This window comes from Perca fluviatilis, chromosome 17 (genome assembly GCF_010015445.1).
Source record: "Perca fluviatilis chromosome 17, GENO_Pfluv_1.0, whole genome shotgun sequence".
Lineage (NCBI taxonomy): Eukaryota > Metazoa > Chordata > Actinopteri > Perciformes > Percidae > Perca > Perca fluviatilis.
In genome coordinates, this window is record NC_053128.1 from 13,906,777 (window position 1) to 13,933,294 (window position 26,518).

General features: G+C 40.5%; 1 protein-coding gene across 1 annotated transcript in view; it reads left to right on the top strand.

Moving 5' to 3' along the window:
* Positions 1-1,166: 1,166 nt before the first annotated feature.
* grin3a (glutamate receptor, ionotropic, N-methyl-D-aspartate 3A) overlaps positions 1,167-26,518 on the top strand; it is a 49,278-nt gene continuing 23,926 nt past the window's right edge. Inside the window, exons 1-3 of the mRNA XM_039780784.1 lie at positions 1,167-2,610; positions 11,239-11,975; positions 25,184-25,853. Coding sequence (XP_039636718.1) covers positions 1,843-2,610; positions 11,239-11,975; positions 25,184-25,853 — 2,175 coding nt within the window. The 5' untranslated portion in view covers positions 1,167-1,842. The remainder of the gene's footprint in view (positions 2,611-11,238; positions 11,976-25,183; positions 25,854-26,518) is intronic.

Genomic DNA, 26,518 nt, shown 5'->3' on the forward strand with positions numbered 1-26,518 from the left:
TCATTTCAAGACAGACCATTAGCCAATCATTAATCTAGATCAGACCATTAACCTATCATTAATCTGGGACGCTATTTAAACTGAGGCTGCTGATTGGGTCAATGGTGACCTCTGACCTGTGGGTTACCGCAGCAACATGAGGCACATCAGTTCAACATCCCCTCCTTCAGCAGCTGTTAATGAGCTAATTGGGTGTACTCCGATATGATTAAATAAAACAATGCTATTAAGAGCAGGTGGCGGTCTGGTTTTGTTTAAATTGGCTGAGCACATGCACACACATGCATGCACGCACACACACCACACACACTGCAGGCCATGTCTACAAAAAAATCTCACAAATCCACCTATATAACATCTAATCAATGTGTTGCACAAAGTTTTCTTTACATGTTTGGATTAGGCATAAAAGATGAGCTTCGGCTGCTTTTAAAACCTGCCACCTTCTCTACACATGCTCACTGTTAACGCCGCTAAATCATGCTATTTCCTCCCAGCTCAGCGCTGACTCCTTTGAAACTAAATTGTGACATGCGTGAGCAGAGCTGAGGGGACATTTTGGCATTTGCAGGATGAGATTTTCTGCTGTAACAAAATCTGGGAGCATGTGTTAAAAAAAAACACACAGTATGTGAGATTGACCCTGGTTTCAAAAACTTTGTCATGAACTGAACAGTAGAGTTGCAGACATCATATTATACAGTACTTTCACAAACAGTAAATCCACTATGTATGCAAAAAATACCATAAATCTGAATCAACACCTCTATGACAGCTTCACAAATTCTGGTATTTATTGCAGTGTTGCTGTTTAGATGACTGCTACATACAGCTAAAGCGCTGGTTAAAATGATTTGATCTGATGCATGGCATCTGCAGGCTTCCCCTCCAACCGACCTTTGTCATGTCGCCTTTTCCCTTTTCCTTACAATAGTTTTTGTTTTCTTTAATGTGTCTTTAATCTATCAGTCTATCAGCTTATATATATATATATATATATCTGTATATTTACCCCCATGTGTTTATTTATTTGGTTGTGTCTTTTTTTGCCTTATGTAACTTATTCATTCATAACCTACACCCCGCCACTGTTGAAGGGGATGGGGTGGGGGCTAAAGTGAGGAGTTGTTTAATCTCACTGGAACGTGCAGGCGCAGAAGACCGCGCTCTCGTGCAGGAGGTCTCGCCTGGACAAGTGCCTGTACAGAGGTTGACTAAAGCCAAGCACAGCGCGCGCTCTGGAAAGCTTCTGCTCGGCTGTTTAACAAGGGGGGGGGGGAAACATTTCTTTTTTGATTCATCTCGAGTACCGGAGAGTTGTTTCCTGCGCTCTGGATAAAAAAATGGGATCATTTTCATTCGAAGCCATCAGATATTTCCAGTGGTGGATTTCATTGTTTTGGAATATGTTTGATGAGCATTAAGCTTTCTTTCTCGACATTTCCTCCCCTGGGCTTGCCTACACACTCTGCTTCATTTTTTTTTTCTCTGCCGCTGGAATACATGAAACAAATTACCGTTTGTTTCTACGACCTGTTCAATAACCAAAAAGGCTTGAATGATGAAAATCTTTTGAGATGAAAAACAGCACTTTTAGGGATCATTTTTTGCTTGTGCGCGGCTCGTGCCTAATCTCGCGCCTCAGCAGCCTGTTGTCCGTGTCCGTGGAGAAACGCGCAACTTTGCCGCGAGCTGGAGCCGGAGCTGGAGTTGGGGCTGCAGCTGGTCTGAGCGGCGCGCCAGGGCCACACGCAGGGGGCCAGGAGGGGGACCAACGGAGCGGCCCCGGTGTTCCGCCGTTCTGTGGTTGGACGGGGCATCCGGTGCAGCTGTGGAAGGCGGATGATGAAGACGGTGGTGATGATGATGATGAGGATGAATGGCCCGGCAGCTCGAGTAGGCACCGGGGTCTCGCCACCATTATGTTTACTGTTGTGCGCTCTAGTCTTCCTCACGCCGTGCGCTCACTCTCACCCGCAGCCGTGCCAGGTGCTGAAACGCATCGGCCACACGGTTCGGGTCGGGGCTCTGCACGTTCAGCCTCGCTTGCTTCCCGCCCCTGCCGACAGCAGTGCTGAGGACTGGGACACCGATCGAGGTTTGATAGGGAGCGGAGAGCGGCGGGTGGAGTTGGAAAAGCACCTTATAACAAGTGCCGGTGCGCCTGGATATGGAAGCCTCAGGTCTAGAGGCGCCGTTAGTAGCCAGCGGGGATCCAGCAGGAGTAAGAGCCAGGCACGACAGCGAGAGGAGAACACCTCGAGGGAGAACCGCGTGTTTGCACCCCGAGACTCGGTCCTACTTGCGGTCGAGGCTCTCAACCGGGCCGGATTGTTGCCATACAATTTATCCCTGGAGCTTGTCATGGCCGTTGGGTCCGGACTCGGCGAGCTGCCCGCGTTCTCCTCCTCCTCTGCGGGCAGCCCCGAGAGCGAAGACCCGCTGTCCTTCGTGGAGAGCGTGTGTCACACCGTGGTCGTGCAGGGGGTTTCCGCCATGATCTCCTTTCCACGGAACCGGGACGAGTTCGTCAACTTGGAGTTCGTCTCGCTTGCGCTTCGGGTGCCAGTAGTCAGCGTTGTGCAGAGGGAGTTTACGCGCCACAGTGAGGTAAAAAGTTATGGTTACACTTTACTTGAAGGTATCTATATGACACTGTCATGAACGTGTCATAAACATTATAAACAAGTCATAAACGTTTATGACATAACGCTTCTTTTAGTAAGTGTCATTCGGTTTTTGTCATGACAAGTTATGGTTAGTGTTAGGGTTAGAGTTAGGGTTAGGGTTAGGCTTTATGTGTCATGAGTGTGTCATGACAGTGCCATATGTTCATGACAGTGTCATGCCACTGTTATGTAGATACCTTCAAGTAAAGTGTTACCAAAGTTATTACTAAAAAACATCTCAACTGCTGTTAACTGTTGATTACTGCACTCCGGCATACAGATGCAGAGAGACGTGACTGTCCCTGTGTAGCATATGTTATATAAATAAAAGCACAGGCTGACTGTGACAAGCCAGTCCAGTCCAGCAGTATGAATACAAATCACTTTAAGTTACACATGAATATATTCATCTCAATTTTAAGACGTGAGTAAAAGGTCTTAATGTGGATTCATACGACCTAAATACCATCAGTGGCCCACCTATTAGACAGGGGCAGAATGGGGAAACAATTCATCTGCTTGCTGAAGGTCTTCTCCTCCTCCTATTAGACATTTATTCAGATGAAGGTCAGAACATTTTCTTTTTATCCTTTCTTGTTCAGTATTGATTTCACTTGTCCTGGTTAAATGGCTCAAATTAAGATAAAATAGAGACACAATTTGTGACATAAGATGATGTTCTTGATTTTCACAAAAAGCATGAACTCGGGGAGTCTGAGAAAAGCTGCAGTTGCTTCAAACTGAGACCAAATTAGGCAGCAAGGTGAGAGCACATGCAGGCTCTGTCCATGGTGCTGAAATCAACAAGAAGTACAGGGTGTCTCTTTGCAGAAAGGAAGGAGAGTGCATTCTCTCTTTTTTTATACTGTACACAAGGTTTCCAGTAAAAATGTAAATTGAAGGCTATGTACACCCAGTAGCACATGCCCTGATGTATATATGCACACTTTGTTGGTGTTCAGCATTCCACAAGCAGAGGTTAACCACAGTGGAAAGAGTATAGTGTTGGGAAATAACTTAGTTGAATTATAACTCTAACCTAAAGTTGTGTTGGCATCTACATTATTCATCTGACTCATTTCCTTACAAAAAATAAATGGTTTCTCCATCCATAGTTATCAGAAACACGTATCATAATCACACCTTTATGTTGAGACCTGAATCAGAAGACTTTCAATGTCCCATGCTTGTAGGGGAAAGCACCATCAATCTGGTAAAATCTCTGACTAGATTCTGTCCGACTTTTACTGTATGTCTGTACAAGAAAAACCCACATTTCCAGAGACACCCATAGCGAGAGCAAGTTGGATAACACGTTTGGCATTTGGCCTGTTCCAGTGAATACACAGTGAATAGTGCACAGATGGCATTTAAAGGCATTTCACTGCTTGTACAACAAAATCAAAATTGTTCTTTCCTACCTGTTTTCTAAACCTGTAGTAACCTGTAGTCTGAAAGACTTCACTGTAGCTTTAGACTAGTAAATGTACAGTTCTTTTTACTAAACAATATACCCACTTGGCAGGAAAACATCATAATAGTAACAGTCTGCAGTGGCATTATAATTTTTTAAACCAATGGCAATGTATTTTTACTACTGTGTTTAGTTTTAATCAAGAGCAATCAACAATACATGCCATTTTCTTTTTAAATTAACTCGTTTAGGACTTGGTAGGGTTGGGTATATGAGTTCTATATCTGTATCTACATATACAGCACCTGGAAAAAAAAAAACCTAATAAAAAAATAGGTTGTTTTCGGTGCCTTCAATAATCGTTCCAAAATGATATAACATTTTCTGATCCGTCTCCCTTATTGCTTTATGGTTAAGGTTAGTCGACTTTAGCTACTTGGTTTAGGTTAGGGAAAAATCGTCTTCATGTTTGATGAAAACCAACTTGACTGTTGGTAGAAGACATAAGTGAGCTTAGTGAATTTCTTGAACTGAAATGTGACTCTTTTGTCCAATACTCTAATTGATGATTATCTGTAGAGTTTGCAGCTGGAATGAAAGAGAGAGAAAATTTGTTAAAAGTGTAAACGCTCTAAATTAATCCCCGGGATGGTTCATTAACAACCAGTCTCTGGAGAGGACACCTGCTGAGAGGTGTGTGTGTATTTTTGTGTACAGGTAGAAATCTCTCTCACAATTACAGTACAACTAGACACACACACATGATGTAATTAAACTATACACTGTAAATCTCTTCAATTAGGTGGCACTAAAAGGGCAGTTATTGTATATATCAATGAGTACTGACTAGCAGTTAGAGTGTGTGTTTTTGACTTTCCACGCACAACCTTCCTGGGAGGGGCATAGAGTATCATTGTTTTACACACACAAACACACAAATGCACACACACACACACACACACACACACACACACACACACACAAACACACACACACACACACACACAAACACACACACATCCGTATCATTAGTTAGACTGAAAGGTTCTGGGACACTTGCCACCTACTGAGCTATAGCAATGTGTGTGTGTGTGTGTGTGTGTGTGTGTGTGTGTGTGTGTGTGTGTGTGTGTGTGTGTGTGTGTGTGTGTGTGTGTTTTATAGGGTAATATCTTCCTGCTCTGTGCACAAGGAAGCATTTTTGTTGTAAGCAGGTGTTTGAAGTCCACACTGGTTCTTAAAAATGAAATAGTAGGTATAGATAGAGTAGACAAACCAACAAAGATTGATTACAGTAATTGATGGATGGGTAGATGGATGGTTGGATGGATGAACAGGCAGAAAGATGCACTTGGCAATAGACAGTCAAACAAACAGATTGTGCTGAACTCATGTGTGACTTCTGAGAGATGGCTTAACTCCCCTCTGACTCAATCTTGTTTGGCTAAAACAGAAACAGAGTTTTGAAATTGTGAAACTTTTTGAACGTTTTGAGAGGATCTCATTAGGGTTTATTTGGTGACCATGTCTGACCTTTGTCTTATTTATAGCTTAGGTTAAACAAAGTTCACTGTTAAAACGTGTATAATATGCTGAACCAGTGAGCAACCTTTGATATTGGATCCTGCCCTCATTACAGTATGTTATGTAAGTGTCAAAATGATGAGACTGCATGAGAAAATTGAGCTCATGGACCAACATATAAAGTGACCTCAGAGTAAAGGGACTAGGATTGGGTTGGGAATAGGTGGTGAGAGGCTTTGGAAGCAGCAAAGGGTTGAGAATTTAGCATATAAAAGACCAGGGACTGGGAAAGTCCCAGGGAAATGAAACTTCTTGAGATTAAAGACCAGTTGTCACTGATAAGAGGACCTAGTGGTAATGTGGAAATGTATCCCATGCTGGCTCACAACACTAGAGCTTGTGTAAAATAAAGATACAGCATCTTCACAGACAGGTAATGCATATATGCAAATATCATTTGCTACTTAATCCAATTATGTACAAAAGTGTGCTCTTTGCATTAAAATTAAAATATGTTGCAGATATTCCCATATGTTGAAGGGCATATGTACAGAACTGTATGTGGAATATGTGCAATGTAAATTACAGATGTTTACACCATGTTGCCAGTTCATTAGATAAATCTGTACCATCTGTATCATTGGCTGCTCGCTGCCCACACTGGACAGCATCGCCTCATCCCGCTACCTCAGTAGAGCAAAAAACATAATCAAGGACTCCCCTCACCCAGGCCACAAACACTTTCAGTTACTCCCCTCAGGAAGGCATTACAGGTCTGTCAGAACCCGCACATCCAGGTTCAGAGACAGCTTTTTCTCCACAGCCATCACAACTCTAAACATTCAATTACAGAAATAGGACTTTATCATGCTAAATGATTATCTTGCCTGTTTTGCACTGCATTTGCACTTTTCCAGTACTGTGATCTTTAAAAAACAAATTTGGTGTGAGAGTGCGGCGTGAGTAAGTGTATGAATGTATACTACTATGCACTAGAAGCACCTATCACATTATGTGTATGTGAGGGTATGGTTTGTGGAAGGGTATGGCGTGTGCGTATGAATGTATACTTCTAGGCACCAGAAGAAGTAGTACTTAAATTTCGTTGTGACAGTGTTTTACAATGTTTTACGATGACAAATAAATGATTCTGATTCTGATCTGTACAATCTACAGTAATTGCAATTTTGCTAAACTTGTCTTGTACAGCTTTTGCTGACAGTATCAAACAGGTGTTGATTATACGTATGGCAATGTGTAGGGCTGTAGTTAGTGGTGCTGTACTGGACTGGACTTAGTGTTTACAGGTTTGACTAGAACATTCATTAGTGTAACTATATGGCAGTCTAAAGATGTTTTAAGCAGGACAGAAGGAAGCCAATTGTTGCAAAATGTGCAGAGAAATGAGTCGACAAAGTGAAAATATGTCATTGGCTTTGGAACTACTTCATCACAGTTACTAACACAGTCTCACAATTGGGTTATATTGAATGCCACTTAGCAGAATTTGTCAATGTCAACTATCTTAATCAAAAGTTGCAAAGAAACTCCTGCACACTGTATATCTTGCAACGGAAATTGAATAGCTGGTAACGTTTCGGTACTAGACCTTCATCAGGCAAAGCAGGTGTAGCACAGAAATGTTGCAAGTTAGACATTGTGCAGTTTCCTTGCAACTTTTGACTTACTCGTCGCGCTCCGACGCACCGGTCTCATTTTATGGATGTGCAGAGTATTTTTCTGTTCTGAACTATCATAATCACCCTTTTAATTTGTGAGCTCTAAATCACTGACAACCCAAAATAGTCTGAATCGATCCTCAGAACAGCTGCACTGATTGAAATGGACAACAACCGCACATTCAAACTTACCAACAATTTATTTAGTATTGATGATACTTCTACTTGGTATGCAACTTAGCTTGACCCATCTGTCTTTGCAGTGTTTTCAATAACGACTTACCACTAAGTAAAGTCCTATTTAATAATAATAATAATAATAATAATAATAATAATAATTTTGTCCAACCTCTGTGTTTTAGGAGTGTTTAAATATGTGAGCTATCACGTACTTCTCATATACCCGACAGTTAGTTTAGTCCAAGGGGCTCTGTTATGGAAGGGTGGTATTTATGGAATGCATGTTTTTACTGAGAAAATAAAAGAAAACACTTGCTTGCACAATTACACAAAGTAAGCCTGGGATTTTCGTTTTAGTTAGATGCTGGTAAATGTGTAGATTATGCTGATTAGGATATTGGAGTAATTAGCAGATGAATGATAGGGCTTTGCTGAGAGAGTTATTGGCGTTTCTAATTGTCCCTTCATACATATAGCTGGCAGTGACATAAGGAGGCAAGTAGGATGAAAGGATAGGAGCTATGGGTAGGTATGTGCACGGACCCTAAAATTTGAGTGTTTTTTGCTAAATCATCAGTCTTTTGTAAATTATTGCAAGGACGGGACAGTGTTCTATATGTTTATTAAAGAAAACTTCTGCAATCTTGAAAACATAAAAGTACCAGAAACCCATTTTAATCCATTTTCACACTTTCCCCACAATGTATCATCTAATCAAGGAAAGATCAATGCCAATTCATTACTCGTTTATTTGATTTGTCTACTGGCTCATGGTTCTGCCAGTCTATGCAGTTTTACCATACAGCAAGGTTTGCAAGTTTTTTTTCTACATAAAAACTCAGAGCAAATGTATTTTTGGCTAGGGAAGTCTCAGAAAAAACGGATTTCTGAAGAGAGAAGACTGATAAAAGAGAGCACTGGGACAACAAAGCTGGGATTTCCCAGTGCGTAGGAAAGCACCAGATCTCTGTACTTACATGAGAGAGCAGGCAGCCGCACTTCCTAGCAAATTTCCTCTTGTTTATTTACATGAGGATCAAAGACAAGGTTACAGATTTATGGTGATCAGAGAGCAAAAGTGCCGCAGCTGAGAATAAATCCTCCAATCCTCCTGGGGGATGAGAGGAGGTGAAAGTATGATGCCCTGTGGACTGCATTACCATTTATTTTCCTGAAACAAGGCCTCCAAAACTGAAATAAAACACGTAGCACTGCTTTTGTTGCTGCTTTTGTTGCAGCAATAATCCATCAGTGTGTATGCGATGAGCAGACGAATAATTATTATCTTATTTGCATGCCAATTGGGTAGAGTGAATAATGGGATAAGTGAAATTAACCAATAGATTAATCTAATGGAATTTTAGTGCAAAGCTTGTGTAAAAGTTATAAAGTCAATTAAACAGAGTCTCCGAGAGGCCTTTAAGTGTGGTTCTGTGCGCAAGTGCAAGCAAGTGCATGACAGACTTTGCCTGGGTGGCTGGTTTGTTGGGTACAGTATGCCAGAGTGCACTGAAGCAGATCTGGCAGCTCAATATTACAGGGATGACTGTGTCAACTTTGAAATGCATCAGCTCTGATCTTCTGGCTTACTATAATGCTGTAGGAGCAGTGCACAGTATGTGTAAAGTGGGTTTGCACTGTTCTGATCATAAAGGCACTGAGGGAGTCAGTGGAGTCCAATGACCTACAAATCATCCATATTTTACAACCATTTCACATAGAAAACAATATTTTTTAAGATTAATGTCCAACCTTACAGACCTCTGTTTCAGTTAAACGAGGGCTTGACTTGGTTTAGTCACAGGACATGTTTTAAAGTATGTACTGGTAAAAAAAAATAAAAAAAATAAAAAAACATTGTTATGGTTAATATTTAGTTTAACATGGTTTTCCCACATAAAAGTAAAAAATAAAAACTCTGAAAAGGCGCTGGGAGCACATCTACTATTTCTCCCTCTTTGAGAAATTGCTCATGCTCACGCTAGGTTGAGACTGGTTTGCTGACATTCTAGCATCGAGGTTGACCGGTATAAGAGCAGCGTGCATCAAAGATGACTAAAACATCAGACAGAGTCAACATAATGTTCGCTGGGTTCCTCATTTCCTCCATAGTTAATATCAAAAGTATTAAGAATTACACTTTGTAATAATATTAGGTTACATTATTGCCATGGGGTTCTGCACATAATCACATTTTCAGTGTCAACCTTTGCTTATCATTTGTCTCCTGGGTTGATCCTTTGATAACATAGTTCTCAATGCAGCAACTAAGGAGACTTCTGAAACTGATCCCTGTTTTTTACCTCACATAAAGATAGCATTAACTGTGACCCAAATAAATAAAGGTCATGGACTTTTCACTGTGGATTAGATATCTCAAGCAAATTTAGAGACTCCCAAATGTGATTTAACATACTACTGAAATGAAGTGAAACCAGATGTAGCGTGGAAGGTCGGAAATTAATCTAAAAAAGTAGTATATATTTTGGAAAATGGTCTATAGTAACATAGAGAATAACGAACTGGGGCTAATTGGTTAATACATCTAATTCCGTGGCTCTTTAACAGGATATATTGTTGTTCTCTTCTAAAGGCGATGAAGGCCAATTTAAATCACCGACAGGAAGACCATTTCCCAAACTACAAGGCAAGCAAGTACTAAGCCTCTTACCTACTGTAGTTGAGTTCCTGTTTATGTCAGAATTCCAACATTATATTACTCCGACCAGAATATAATGAAAAACAGGCAGACATTCATCCCGTTTTTATCTTTGGCGAAGCTATTGCAGAAATGCATTTTGTATATAAAACAGAGCATAATTAAGCTTCTTATTCAAGTATCTTCCTTGAGCATTTAGCCATTCGGTGGATGGTTTTCATCGCACCTGACACCACTATGAGACCACATCTCTTATCATTCCTGGTCCAGGTGGGAATCACGCACCGTTGCCGTGCTCATACCAACTGATCTGCCCAGGCCTCATCAATCATCTGATGAACTCATGAATTGCAAATCAGTGGTGAATTAAAAAGTGAGTTCAAAAAAGGTGGAATTGACCAAGTAGAGTATGTGAAAGGCCCAGTTGAGTTTCTTCAGGTTTTAGTGTTGCTTAAAATACAAATAGAGAACACATAAAGATGAGAGATGATAAAGATAGATGTAGTGTACTTCTTATGATGTGAAAAATGATATTCATGGGAGAAGGTAAGTGGAGGCTGAAATGCATTCTATAGAGCAGATTGTGTTTGTTCTCTAGGAACAAATTGAATTCTAAGATAGAAAGTAATTCTGCTGTTGGATTTATAACCTGTCTTTTTTTTGTCTTCCTTTTTTCTCCTCTTCTCCGCTCTATTACAATTATTTCTCCTTCCTGGTGCCCCGTCTTCCTATTGTCACACTTTTCTTCCTGAATGTTGCACCTAACCTTCTCCTCCACCATCCTTCCATTGTCCCTATTTTGCCTCCCTCTAACCTTTATTCCAAGAACCATCCTCTAATGTAATGTTTTTTTCTCCTATCTCTCTTGCCTCTATGAAATCCAATTGACCGTCGCCAGCCCTTTGTCCTCCCCATCACTACTTGTTTATCACTCCCATCGCCCTTACATTTCAATTCTCTTTTTTTCCTCCTGTTTATTTAACTGTCCCTCATCTCTATCCCATTCCATATGCTCTTTCCTCATACCTCCTCCATCCCTTTTACACTAATTCCCTTCTTTTGTCAAAATGACTTGCTCATTCACCCATTCCCCTTTTTCCAATCTCCCCACAGAATCCTCTCCATTTCCAACTGGCGATGCGGACCGTGGAGGCCCCACCATCCCGTCTCCTCTCTACCTTGCTGATGATGAATGGCTGGTGGGACTTCAGTATTCTGCTCTGTCAGGAGTGGGACATTAGCGACTTCCTGCTCCTCATTAAGAACAACACCCGCTTCCACCTGGGCACTCTTGTCAACCTGACATATACCGCCTCAACCTCGTCACCGCCCTCTTCTTCATCATCACACTCAGGAGTGGCCTCAGGTGTCGCAACAGGAGCGGAGGCGTCGTCGTCCTCATCGTCGTCTTTGCCTTACTTCTCTCCCTCCGCTACTTCGTCCACCTCCTCCGTTAAATCGGACCAGCAGCAAGCTCTCATGCGGCAATTGGATGCCCTGAGGGAACCTTCATCCACAAGGGCAGTGGTGACCTTTGGGTGCGAGATCCGCGAGGTGCGGCGTCTGTGGACGCTGGCCAGTCGGATGGCGCTCCCAGAGTTTCACTGGGTTTTGGGGGACAGCCAGAATGTGGTGGAGCTGAGAACAGAGGGGTTGCCCCTGGGGCTACTTGCACACGGAGTCATGGGTTCCCCTTCTCTGGATCACTATGTCCGTGACTCAGTGGAGCTGGTCGCGCGGGCGGTGGGCAGTGCAGCTCAAGTGAATCCTGCCCTGGCACTCATACCTGGGACTACTAACTGTATGGATGTACAACAGAGCAACGCCAGCTCGGGGGAATACTTGTCAAGGTAGGGAATCACGCTTAAGTCCTGATTGCACCCACATATTTTCATAAAATGAAATGCAATGACATGAATAATGTGACGATGTAACAATTTTATGATGTTGATGGTGCTTCACAGTTAGCCATTTTGCAAACCATGCTGTTGTGTTTAAGAAACGTGGATGCACTTTGTCTGTCTTCCAGGCATCTTTTAGTTTCCACCAATTTCCGTATGGTTAAAAGATCTAGCTGCAATTTAAAACTGGCCACTTGGAGTCAGCAGAAATAGGCCGTTGATATTGCAAACTTGTTAGCAAACAGTTGCCTACGTTCACATCCAGCAGACACAGAGAGACATTAGCATTCATTTGGAGTTATATTTCCGGGCCTGCCGCCCCCCCTCCATGGTGTTGTTTACGTATGTGATTCAGCTTCCTGTTTCTACTTTGTCTCCTCTATAATCCTTTCGTTCTGGCAGAATGTACTTCTCTCACATAGTGCAGATGTTTGGTCACAGCCCAGCTGCAATGTCAAACTGGAATCCTCTACAGAAACACATTTAAAAACATCTGCGAAAGGCGCGTGCATGCACAGTGTATTTGAGCGCACACTACATACACCCACTAACTGCAGCAGTGTGGTAAAATGATAAGGTGTAATGAATTGTATTTAGCCACAATCTGCAGCTGGGCCACTCTACTTTATAGTGCTACAGTAAGATATGAGTGATGGAGAGTGTGTGATCACACACCATCCCATTAACATAAGAGTGTGACCTTTCCGACCGAGATTCTCCTCAAAACACCTGAATCAGCAGGATGATCGGCCCAGGGGAGCGAATTATTGAAACGTGATTAGCTTGTAAAGCCTGGAGGAGATGTCTGGTTGTGTTTACATTTCTTTGGTTCATTTTAAGATGTAGCAAGTGTCGATTAGTCCGCCAGTGTTTTACGTATCACAGAACGAAGAACATGTGTTACAGGACCTTTTTAGCAGGATTATAAGAGCCCTGTCATTGACCCTGTGAAGGTAGGGGATTCACCTAAAGACATTTAACTTCCCATGTTGGATAGTGGGTCTAATCCAAGCTGTTTCACACACCTGGCATTTGGAAAAGTCAGCCATATGCCTTGCTCAGGAAAATTAGTATTAGATAGCAATATATGATACTATGACCAGCTGTTTGTATGTAACCTGCAAAGATAGAAAAAAGGCAGTATTCTCTCAGAAATGTTATTCCTTCTTTTGTAATTCAGTTTTTTGTTATACCGTGAGATCGTTTGGACTGCCCCATTGCCTTCACGCTACAGGGATTAACAGGTGTTGATATATTGTTCGTTTTCCAATTTATATATGGCTCTCTCGGTTGTAAAGATTGGAGATAAATCCAATCAAGGTCGTGATCATCATCTATTACCTATTGTTGTGCAGTCTAACAATTTTATTGGTTTCCTTTTCCTTTTCTTTTTTTAAAACAATCTTGAATCTGATCGTGGAGGCAGCATAGTTTAGCTGTCAGATACACTGACCTATCACCCATGTCTTTCTTTTCAGTTGTATCACAGATTTGAAATGCAGCCGACCTGTGGGTGCAGAGAGCTTTATAGTTTTTTAAAGTGTTTCTTGTGCTTACCAAGAAGCTGGAAACCAGTGTTTCTCTTGTCTCCAATATAGCCATAGGTTGTTTTTTGACATTACTCCAAGCCTTGTCTATTGTTTTTTACTAAGCAAACGCCATGACTGCTTCATTAAAGGGAAGATCCGGCACCTTAAATGTGGATGTCCAATCAGTACTGATGGTAAATGCAGTCCATTGAAGAAATAATTCATTTATTCCTTATCATAATCAGAATCAGAAAAGCTTTATTGCCAAGTACGTTTTATTACACATACAAGGAATTTGTTTTGGTGTTTTAGGTGCATGTCACACGTTCTCTAAATATAAGAAGGTTAAGAAAGTCAAGTATTAGAATATGAACAATATAAGTATAAATATATATACACAGTATGTATTAAAAATAAAAGTAAAAAAGAGCAGTACAGCAGAGTAGGTACAGTGGCATGTAGAGCCAGAGGTGTAGTGTGGAGAGAGTCAGGGTGGGTTCCGGGCCTAGTGGCGGATGGGAAAAAACTGTTCTTGTGACGTGAGGTTTTGGTCCTGATGGACCTCAGCCTCCTGCCACAGGGGAGTGACTCAAAGATATAATTATAATTCACGTATTGCCTACTCCACATGATGCATTACCCCAGTGGTCTCTCTCTGCTGGCCCGGCTCCTCGTTGGCGGCTGTCACTCCTTCAGAGGCTGACAAAAAACGCCCCGAAATTGCCCTGCGATCAGGGAAGTTTGTTAACGGCATTGCGCCCCCAGCTACCAAAGCTGAAGTAGCTGTAGTTCTTCCGGACATCAGTGATGTAACTGGTGTCTGGAAGTAGAGCAGATTTTGCAGCTGTGGCTGACTGAGCCCCAGAGATAAAGAGAACATTGGAAAGAACTGCAGGCTTTTTCCACACCATATCCCTCATTTAGATAGATGGAGATAAGGTCTAAAATAGCTGAATTGTCCCTTTAAGTCATGATATTCCACACAATGACAGAAGGCTCAAGGGGCTGCAGACTCACTGAAGAACACTGAGATATATAAACGTTTTAAGGGTGTGGTGAAAGGTTGTTGCTGACTGTCCTCAAGTTCTGTAGAGGAAGAAGCTGATATTTGCACATGGAAGTTGCTGAAAGTCAGAATTTATCTATTTTGAAAGCAATTTTGGCGTATGTTGCTTCAGGGCTGACATGTAGACAACGGAGAAGTGCTTGGATACATTAAAGTTTGATATCATTCTAAAATAACGCTATTTTTATTAAGTCTGAGTTCAGCTAGGGATCTGGGGATGAGAATGAGTTAGGAAAATAACAGATATAATGCACAGGATGAGATTTTAGAGAGGTTATAAATACCTGCATATTATTGTACTTTTTTATACAATATTTAACCTTAAAATCCAGTTTTTCATAAACACTGTTCACCTGTTTCAATTGTTTTTAAGTTGTATAATGAAGGGGTATTAAAAGGCCCTATTTCACCTCTGTATTATAAAAAAGCCTGAAATGGTTCCTTAATGTGGTGTTGTTTTCCTGTGTTACAGCAGATATAGGACACATGTATGTTGTTCCAAAAGTTGTCTCAAGTTTATTCAAGCAAGGGATTTTCTTACGTCACCCCCTGTTTAATCACTTATGTTAAAAAAACATATATATTTTTTTAAATCAAGTTGGTTGGTCATGATAAACATTTAAACTTTTCTGTTAAGAACTTGCTGGTCCTTTTCGGCATCAGTGGTTCCCAAGCTTTTGGTCTATAAAAATGAAGCAATGTTTATTTGTGGCCTCTTTTCACAGGATATATATATATATATATATATATATATATATATATATATATATATATATATATATATATATATATATATATATATGTATGTGTATATATATATGTGTATATATATATGTGTATATATATATATGTGTATATATATATGTGTGTATATATATATATATATATATATATATATATATGTGTATATATATGTGTATATATATGTGTATATATAATATATATATATATGTATATATGTATGTATGTATGTATATATATGTATGTATATATACATACATATATATGTATATATATAATATATATATATATATGTATATATATATATATATATATCCTGTGAAAACACACATACACATACATATATATATATATTATATATATATATATATGTATGTGTATGTGTGTGTGTGTGTGTGTGTGTGTGTGTGTGTGCAAGTTGTCAACAGCTCTCCAAAGAGCAATGTATCTTTCTCAAAATTATCCATTTCCTTACAGATAGTTTGTTCTTACCTACCAAGTTAATCATCTAAGATTTATCTTGACACTAAGTATATATCCGCGATGTTCCACTTCCGGGATCGCTCCGTTGCTGATGAAATTTCCACCAGATTTCACTCTTTTCACTCATTACCGAATGCTTTCTTTGTGATGGAATTTTAAACTCTGGTCGATTTCTGAGGACTATGGTTAACTGCTCCTCAGATCTCTGCGGGGTAAATCCAGACAGCTAGCTAGACTATCTGTCCGATCTGAGTTTTCTGTTGCACGACTAAAACAAATTTTTAACGTACACGTTCCACCAAAACAAGTTCCTTCCTGAGGCCATTTTGCAGCGACACCGTGGCTCTGTCCGGCGTCGCCCAAGACGATTGTGATTGGTTTAAAGAAATGCCAATAAACCACGGCACGTTTTTCTCCCATCCCGGAATGCTGTTTGGACTAGTTAAACCCTCCTCCGCAGGGTTGTGGAGGAAGGTCTGGCAAAGCGAGACTATCTTGAGAGCAACATGTTACACCCTTGAAAAACCTGCTGTCACTTTCAGTCATTTTAGACATTTCTGTTGCAGTGAGGGGACTCCCATTTGGTTCAGTGTTATGGCTGTGGCACCAGGTGCTTGGTGCATGGGCTGACCTGGAAGGGAAGTGTCGTCAATAGTGTGGAAGCCAGAGAGCATGTGACAGATGAGCAACAGAGAAGCTTTGGTGCTTCTCGAGCTGGACATTGAAACCCTCCAGGAAATCTATTGCATGATTATTATGGACTTATGGTTGCAGCAGAGTTGCTGGCCAAGCAATAAACCATTCACAGGGGGAAATAGCTGATGATGTATAGAGGTGTTTGTCATCAGATAACTGTATGTAGAGGTTTATGGCAGGTGAGGCACTGTAGAAACATCCACACAGTTAACAGCTGCTTGAAAATATTTAAGTTTTATTTTACTCAATTTGTATGGTGATAAAACACATAAGTAAAACAGATTAACAAAGTAAAATCTTGAATGCCACAAAAGACGCTAAAAGCTAAAAAGATAAGTAGCCATATAAATAAAAAATAATAAAGCAATCAAGATCATTGCCTAATTAATTTGTACAACCTAATCCACACTGCCCAAAGATAAATGAACAGGTTGAAGAGCAAAAACCTGAATAAGATGAACATTTGGCCAGATATTTACCCAGATGTTTTCCTCCAAGCTATGCAATAAAACAGGTGAGCAGGTGTCAGATTAGGGACTTCCGCATGGATGACTAATATGTAATGAATGAGGGGTTCACTGGGAAATTTCATATAGAATCAGATAGTAATTAGAGGTTAAATAAGTGTGTGTTCCTCATTCAGCAAGATGCACCAGACCATGTTGTTAACAACTCCTGTCGTTTCAGACTTAATGAAAAAGATGATCATGTGAACCAGAACCTCCGTAATTAACACAAAGTATGTTGGCTCTACTTCAATTTGTCCTGGGGCTGTAATTATTATTTTTTTCTTTCTCCATAAAGTATGTGGCAAATCCTAATTTAGGAGTAAAACATAAAATGTCCCCTTCAGAGCTCACTACAGAAGTTGAACTCACCAACATTACATGCTTTTTCTGCCGGTATTACAATTATTTGGGTGTAGCCTCAATAACATTTTATGTTACTTTCTATGTGATTTTTCTTTAAATATGTAATCATTTTATATTTGAAATGTTTAGTGAAAACACATGTATGTGTGTATGCAAGAGCTCTCATCTGAAATTGCTAATTGCAATTTCCCAATTTCACTTTGCTCAATTTCAGGGAAATTGCTTCAGGAAAGGGAGAGCTAATCAGCCAGTTGAGGTGTCATGTTTGGCTGCTGTGTAAAAGGGACCTGAGGGGAAGTTTGATTTTTTGAAATGGAAAGTGTTTTAGAGGAATCCTGCCAGTTTTTACTTCTGACGAAAAATGTAAAATGTCCCAAGATCAATTTTCCTCTGCATGATTAGAATATTTATAGAATAAATAAATATGCTGACATAAATAATGTATGGTATGAATGACAAATAAAGCAAAACTAATCTAATAATGTAGAAAGATTAGGATTCCATTAGGAGAAATCAGATGATTAATTCATCTCTATTTATTTTGAGCAGGGTCAATCCCTTATTGCTGGCTTTTCTGCTTCGCTAATTGATTCGTTTGTTATTACTTTCATTCCTCTCTCCATTTGCTTTCTCAGGCCTCCATCAGGTTGTACCATCCTCATCCTGATGGCCACAACCCAGATTTTCTTTTTTTAAATTTATTTATCATTAGGTTCCATTAAGTGAGCACTCTGAGAGCTGCCCTTTTTTTGGTCATTCATTCAGTTGGCCCTATGGGGAAAATCATTCAAGGCGCATCACTTACCATTATATTTATAAAATAGCCCATAAGGGACACTGGAGTATATGGTGCAGCACAGCGATGGCACATTTCCAGGAACTCTGTGTCCTGTTTGGCAAAGACTATTTTTAATCAACCATGTCTCTTAGAAATTACAATTACATAATACTTAAATGCAATAATCAGGCAAAAATGTCCTGCCTTTCAAAGTAAATGTCAAAATCAGTTTTATGTTAGGAATATAAAAGTCTAACAGGGATCTAAATTAGGTTTTTATGCTCCTCAAAGGAGGGTAGACAAAAGAAGACGTCTCATTCATAGCTGAGCTAAGCTAACGTTAGCTTCATGAGTAGTTTGACAACGCTGCCTCTAGGTGACCTTTTAATGTTTCCAGCTGTCATTTTTGAAAACAAGTTAAATATGCACTTCATGGCTATATTTATCATGCTTACAAAATTGATAATAAAGGCCTTTTCACACCAGGGGTGGGTTTCTTTTGTAGTAAAGTAATTCTCACGTCAATATATTGTCATTTACAGTTGTTTTTGTCATAAGAACTTTCACACAGACTGTGAATATTACGTGATAAAGCGAGGTAATCTTTTTAATAACACAGACAACAACACAGAGGTACGTAGCCCGAACCCAGAGCCATCCAAGATGACAAACTTTGGTTCTTTTCAATCTTGACAAAGGCAGAGCATACCAGATCCACTCCATCTGTTCTTACCTTTCACAATAAAAGTCTTAGATTGCGTAACTGTTTACCTGCTGTATGAATATTACCAGGCGAGCATTTCGTATTTTTGTGTCGTTTATTTGTAGCTTTATGTTCCAGGCAAAAATGTCTTCATCCTCACTAGTTGATGAAGACATCTAGAAGACATGGACATAAAAAAAACATTGCATTGTTCATTTCATTCTAATTAATTATGTAAGCTGCTTAGATATTTAAGATCCTTTTGGACAGACAAGACAGAGGTTTAGAGAGAGAGAAGGAGGGATTTCTGTTTTATTGTACGTATTTTTGAACAGTATGTTTCACTCGAAGACAATGGAGTAGCTGCTGGGTTTCTGTGGTGTTCACATTCAGGTGCTCTTTGGATACTTCTGGTGCACTGTGCTATTGCATGGGTAGAATCTAGTCTCAAATGCAAAAACAAAAACAATCCAAGGCACACTGTAGGGTTTGTGAAAAATGGAAAGTACTGTATGTGTCACTTGTCTTTGGTGAACCTAAAATTGTTAACCCTAATAACGAATGTGGCTGTGATTGCTGGAGTTTAAAGTTATATTCCAGAGAGCATAAGCCGCCAACGTTAGCCTACACTCTAAGAGTAGCCTTCAGGACCAGCTTCTATAGTCAAGGAATATGGAGATAGAAATCCAAGCCTTTGAAGTTGAATAGTGGTTAATTGGATTTGTTGTGTATTTTTTCATTTCACACCTGAAAAAAAATCCCAATATCATCCTAGATAATGACAAATGTTTAAATTGTGGTAACCATTATTTAGTAACATTTTACCGGATAAATATCAGTGTACATGGTGGTAGACTTACACCTACAAGTGATGTGTGTATAGTATAGTTATGCTCCTATTGAAAGGGTAGAAGAACAACACAGTGCTATTCCAAAGTATCTGCAGCCTATTTATAGTGTGTATAAGCCTATGAGAGGCACTGATAAGGATTGCCCGACAGACTGAGAAGCTGAGGGAGGAGAATTACTGGGTAGGTGGCAAAAGATGTGATAACAAAGCAGGGGAAGAGGAAAAAGCAGGGTGCAGTAAAAGAAAGAGAGACACAGAGTGAGAAAATAACAAGAGAAAGACATTTTCATGTAAATACTGTAAATAACCCCTGGAGATGCAGACACAGATAAACTCCAGGGGGCAAAAGTCCTGTATTAACAGATAAGATATAGCCAGAATAAATGTCATAAGCTTATCTTATTCATTTTTTTCCCCACCAAAGACAATCTTTCGTGATAAAAATCATTTTAAAGTCATGCATACCCACTAAAGTTAAGTACCCTTATTTGTCTGCCAGCTGAGCTATAAAGATAGAAAATGCTATATAAGAAATGTTCCCTTTGAGGTTTACATATTCTGAACCAATGTAAGTAAAAAGTTTTCTTCAGGGAGAATTGGTTTTACACGGTGGGATGCCCTTTGGCAGACACGTTTTATGCTGCTAAAAAGGCAGCGACATTTGCTTATTTCTGTATATTTTTGTTTTATATCTTTAATGTTGTTGATCTATATTTTGCAAGCCATATAAGATAGGAAAATGTGAGTGTTCTTCCATCCATTTTCCTCAACTTGCTTTTTTGCTCACTCCCCCTTTTTACATGTCCAGTGACCTGAACATAAACGGAACTTTTATGGTTATACCCTGCTTTAAGCTCAAAATCTTTTGTTGGGTGAATCTTGACAAAAGAACACGAGGCAGACATGACATTGAGTTAGTGTCGCTGTGTAATAGATGTGATTCACTCAGACGTCACTTGCCACCATTTCTCCATTCGTGGGGGGGGGGAATGAATCATGTCAGTGTTGTTTTTATTTAGAGAGTATGAGGTGCTGTAGCAGATGTAGAGGAAGTCAATGTCTTGTTTGACAGTCATCAACCTTGACAAAAAGACCCTGACAATGTATCCAACACGCACCCGTCCTTGCATGAGTCATCAGCTTGCTGGACAAAAAACTTTTTGACTTAAAAACTTGAAGACCATAACCCCGATTCTCCACTGGGCATGTCTGTGCTGCATTCCGGTTTTGTTCCATCCTTCGCCACGCACCATACCAAACCGAGAGCGAAGGAAGTATTCAGATTCTTTCGCGAAGTAAAAGCAGCACGACCAGACTGTAAAAATACTCCTGTATTTTGTCCTTTATTAAACATTTTATTTAAAGCACATAAGTATTAATTGCAAAAATGTACTTAAAGATATAATATGTAACTTTTCCACATTCAAATATCAAGTATAAAAACGACTAGACCAATGTTATATATTGTATTGAGTTGTGTACTTACAATATCCCATTTCATTTAAGGACATGGTCCTTGTTATTTGGTCGCCGTCGCCTGTCAGTGGTGTCATATCCCCTTTGCGTATGGGTCTGGTTGTCTGCCAGAAGTCATAAATTGACTTTTTATCCAGTTGTCAGCCACATTTGTACAATAGACTTTATAGATCGTTTTCAACTATATATTTTAACTGGATGAAGGATTTTAAGTCATTGACCAGCTGAGCAAAGGTTAATGGCAGCTCGGTTCCAGATCCTCCCCCGAAGTGCCACAAATCAATGGAGAAACACTGATTTTTAACATGAAACTAGGTTTTTTCACTGGGTCCATTTGTTTTGGACAGGAGGAGACCTCTGCGGATAATTCGGCAAGCTGTAAAAGACCTCCTGATTGAGGCAAACTGCAGGAATCCTAACTGACTGCAATGATGCCATTGCTCCGTCTTTTGTTGTTGTTTTGATTGAGAGACCCCTAGCAACAGAAAATGACATATTGTGCATCCAGAGTACACGGTGCAGAAAAATGTCCTTTGTCTTTAAATCTAAATGTGTTAAGTTATTAACAACTATAACTGTCAAAATGATGCAGTTGAGTAAAAGTAGAGTATTTCCCTATTGTAGCGAAGTAGAAGTATAAAATGGTAATACTCAAGTAAAGTTCAAGCACCTCATAAATGTAAATGTGTAGTTACATTCCACTACTGGAAATTAATACTTTAAAACAGGAAATAATTGACTCCAGACTGCGAAGGTATTGCAATGTTCTGGTTTCTAGAACATACCTGACTTCACAAACATTCTACATCATCACAGGCACAGCAGTCTTGTGGGTGTGTCAGTCCGGCCACTGCAAACCGGTCTGATTAGAGCAAATCAATAGTTCATCGATGTCTGTGGAGCCAATAAGGATTGAGCCCGGTTGTAATGAGTACCCTGGAGTTCTGATTATGTGACTGGAGTGGCAGCAATTACTGCTCCACAGTCAGTGTAGTCACTCCACTCTGCAGGGTTTTCTACTCGCTGCTCCCTGCTTGCTCCTCATTCATGCATGACAGAAAATGGTCCATCAAATCCCTTAAAAAAAGCTCCATGAGAAAATCCACATGTACACTCTATCTTTTTTCACTTAACATTTCTATTATTGTTTGTTGTAGCATGTCATGTTTGTTACACTAGTGGGATAGAGCAATGTTGGAGTGACCTTTGAGTGAAAGAGAGCATCGCTGACTTTCTAAGATGTGGCTTTCAGCTGCAGGCAAAATCATGAATCTCAGCTCCTCTATTAGGACTCCACTCTGCAGACATACCCTGCTAGTCTGAAACCGTCTGTCACTTCACATTCCAACAATAATACACACTAAAATCGTATTGCTGTCTTGACTAAACACGAAATATTAACTAGTACAATATGTTCCCTTTTAAAGTCTATGTGACATTTTACTTTGAACATGTTACAGACTGTGCACTGTCAGGAATGTGTAGGAGCATGTCACTTCCATTGTGTACGAGATAAAAGAGACACTCCCCAAGTAGCTTAACATCTACAATCTGCAGTGAAGACACTGACCTTCAGACACACTAGTTGAGCTGTCAGGTTGACCTACCACCGGTTAAAGATGTAGGAAAGTAGAAAAGGTGGTTGAAAAGTTTTTTTTTAAACTGTGAGCAAGGTGACACGAAAGAGACATATCTAAAAGGTCACATCATTTACGTCACTACCTCCTGAAGTCATTTTGAGAGGTGTAAATCTCCTTGCACAGGATGGAAGCCTGCTTTCTTTCTTACATCCAAACATATCCATTCCAGTGTGCGGTTGTGTTGTGTGTGTGTGTGTGTGTGTGTGTGTGTGTGTGTGTGTGTGTGTGTGTGTGTGTGTGTGTGTGTGTGTGTGTGTGTGTGTGTGTGTGTGTGTGTGTGTGTCTGCTCCGGTATCTGACACTCTCAGACAGCCAGTAGCATGGCTCAGTGAAAGAGATGGCGTAATCACTGGACCATGGTCTGTCTTCTTATCCTGTCACACACACACACACACACCCACACCCACACACACACACACACACACACACACACACACACACACACACAAACAAACTCCAGACAGCCACTGAGGACACCTAGATAATACACCTCTCCGGTGCTGGTGTTACACCCTTAAATTGGGATTTTTGTATAAACCATCCAAGGGTAAAATATAATCATACATTTAAGCCTGTAAATCCCAGCTACAGGAATCCTAAAGTTTCTGGAAAAGGTGTTTTTCTTATGGGCAATTGTACAAAACAAAAAGCAAGCCAGCAGAAAACTTCTTCAGCAGACGTGCATCTTGCAGTTCACTTGACACGTTAGCTTTCTGCCTGCATAAAAAATATATGCTGTATACATCAATACAAGACCAAATCATTTCATTCAAGAAGATCTTCAACTTAAGTACAGTGGGAGGGTAATGAAATTTCAGATTTTGTCAATCATACTCTGAATTTTAAGCAAAACTGCAGCATTGGTCGTTTTTGGTTGTGTTTAAATGTCTGCAAGGACATATTTTTACGTGTACAAAAGTCCGAAGTAGTGTAGCGTGATTTTGTCAGGACATGTTTCTACATGTACAAAAGTCTTAATTAGTGTAGTGTGATGTTGTCACAGCACAGCAAAGCCTCTCAGGGAGCGGGCTGCAGTGGATAGATGAGTCATCAAAAACATGTGGCTTTGATGAGTGAGACTGCTGATCGTTTGCCATTCATGTTTTTCTTTTTAACTCATGACCACATTCTTTCAGTAACTATAACTAAGTGATTTAATACTTTAAAAAAGTAATATTTAATTAGTTATTTGAATTAACATCTGGCCTCCCGTTTTGATGGCATCGGTGAGCATCATCATATAATATGCACGGTCTCACGGCAGTTCGTGAAATGGTCACATTATTTTTTATCTATTGATTCGTGTACACGGACACGTTCATGTCGTTTTTTTCGTGGTGGTCAGCACGTAATGGGAAGCATCTATACGGAGGTTGGGTTTAGGAAAAGAAGAACGGGGAAAGGACACGTCACACGCCGGGACACGATCCGCGGCCTCTGGGGGACGCGGGACGAACACGGGACGGTTGGGTTTAGGAAAAGAAGATTGGGGAAAGGAAACGTCCCACGCAGGCCACGATCCCTGGTCTCCTGGGGGAAAGTCCTGTGTTGTTTGACCCATCCACATCCCCAACCAACCTCCCTACGCAGATTTTCGTCATTTCATACTACTCGCTACCGTAGTCGTGCTGTGATCACGAAATATGCTTCCCATTGAAATTCATTAGTTTAAAAAACATCCTGACCACCACGAAAAAAAAAATGAAAAAAACCCCCGAAATAAACGTGTCAATGTACACGTATCAATAGATTAAATAACGTGACCATTTCACGAACTGCCGTGAGACTGGGTTGTAATATAACCCACCTTGGCGGTAGTGATTGCAGCTATCATATTAATTCCACATACATCAAAATATGTATTTTGTTGAGGAGTAGTATGCAATTATTTTTGACAGTGGTCAAATGCATTTTCTTTCCATAGAGAATAGTGACAAAACTTTGAATGCTTAAACCCATTTCAGTTTGATGTCCTACAACTTCTTCATAATATAAGCAAGAAAGCAATTTCAAACTTCAAATTACGGTTGTAACCACACCACACATTTAATTAAACAATTAAAACATCTAACTCAATTTTGGTTTTCTTTTCATACTCCTGACTATTGTCCGCAGATTCTTTTAGTTATAGGACCCACCTGCAAGGAAGGAAACCCTGTACTGATATACTGTGTGTATAGGTCAACTTAAATTATGCAAAGACTAAAAATGATCTTTCCTCCTCTAACTCTTCTGCTATCCTGTTTCTTGCTCATCCTCCTTCAACCTCTCCTCCTTTTCCCCCTGTCATTTATTTTTTTCTCTATTCCTTCATTCCCCTCAGATTTCTATCCAACACATCATTTGAGGGCCAGACCGGTTTTATATCCAGAGACACTCACAGCCAGAATGTCATCTCAGAGGCCCATCACTACATCTGGTCCCTCCAGCTGGACCCCCTAGGCCAGCCAACCTGGACCCGCCTGGGACGCTGGCACAGGGGGGACGTTCTGATGGACCAACGGGCCTGGCCAAGCTTTCAGGGACCTGGAGGTGGAGGAGACTGGCGCCGATCCACGCGGCTGCACATGCGGGTGGTGACGCTGGTGGAGCACCCGTTTGTATTCACCCGAGAGGTGGACGGGGACGGGTTGTGTCCCGCGGGCCAGCTGTGCCTCGACCCGCTCACCAATGAGTCTTCGGTTTTGAAAGGATTTTTCCAGAACCTTGCGGGGCGCAACGATTCTGTTCCCACAGACCTGAAGAAGTGTTGTTATGGTTACTGCATTGACCTGCTGGAGAAGCTGGCAGAGGACATGGGCTTCACTTTTGACCTCTATATTGTAGGCGATGGGAAGTATGGGGGGTTCAAGAATGGTCGCTGGACCGGATTGGTGGGTGATCTGCTCAGTGGCGCTGCCCACCTGGCAGTGACATCTTTTAGCATTAATTCAGCCAGAAGCCAAGTCATTGACTTCACCTCACCCTTCTTCTCCACCAGCCTGGGAATACTGGTCAGTACTGCTCTCTCGCTCTTCCTCTCCTGCACTTCTTTTATATCCCTCATTTTATACAGATCTTCTTTAGTTTTTTTCTTTACACTTTTTATATATCTTACTCCTGTTACTCTTTCGCCCCCAACGCTTCACCGCTCTCTGTCAATGACCTCATCTCAACTCTTTCTGCTTGGTATGCTGCTGGTCAGTATCAATATGGCAGTGTTTTATAACTGCAAGCTCTACGTTAATGGATTTTGATGCAATTTCCCCATATGGGTCCAGACTGGTGAGTGTACAGCTATGTGGGTATAGCTACAATTACTATACCTAGTCTCCCCGGCTGACAGGTAATCACTCTCCCCTCTGTTCCTCTTAACATGCCACTACAGTGGGACATGTTCTGATTTATTTACAATAGATGTTTCTTCTTATCTACAGTATATTTTGCCCCTTTATCTGTAAGTATCTCTCTCTACCACACCAGCCAACACCAGTGTGTCAAACAGCCCCTTTACCAGTAGATTTGCATTTGAAACCAGTACTCCAGTATTGGATTATGAAAGAAATGTTTGTTGAGTCAATGCCAGGCTTCTGAATTTGTAGCTTCCCTGTGTGAACGGTTTTGTGTTTATTCGTATTTAGCCTGCTCCCAATGTATTACTTCATTATGCTTACGTGAC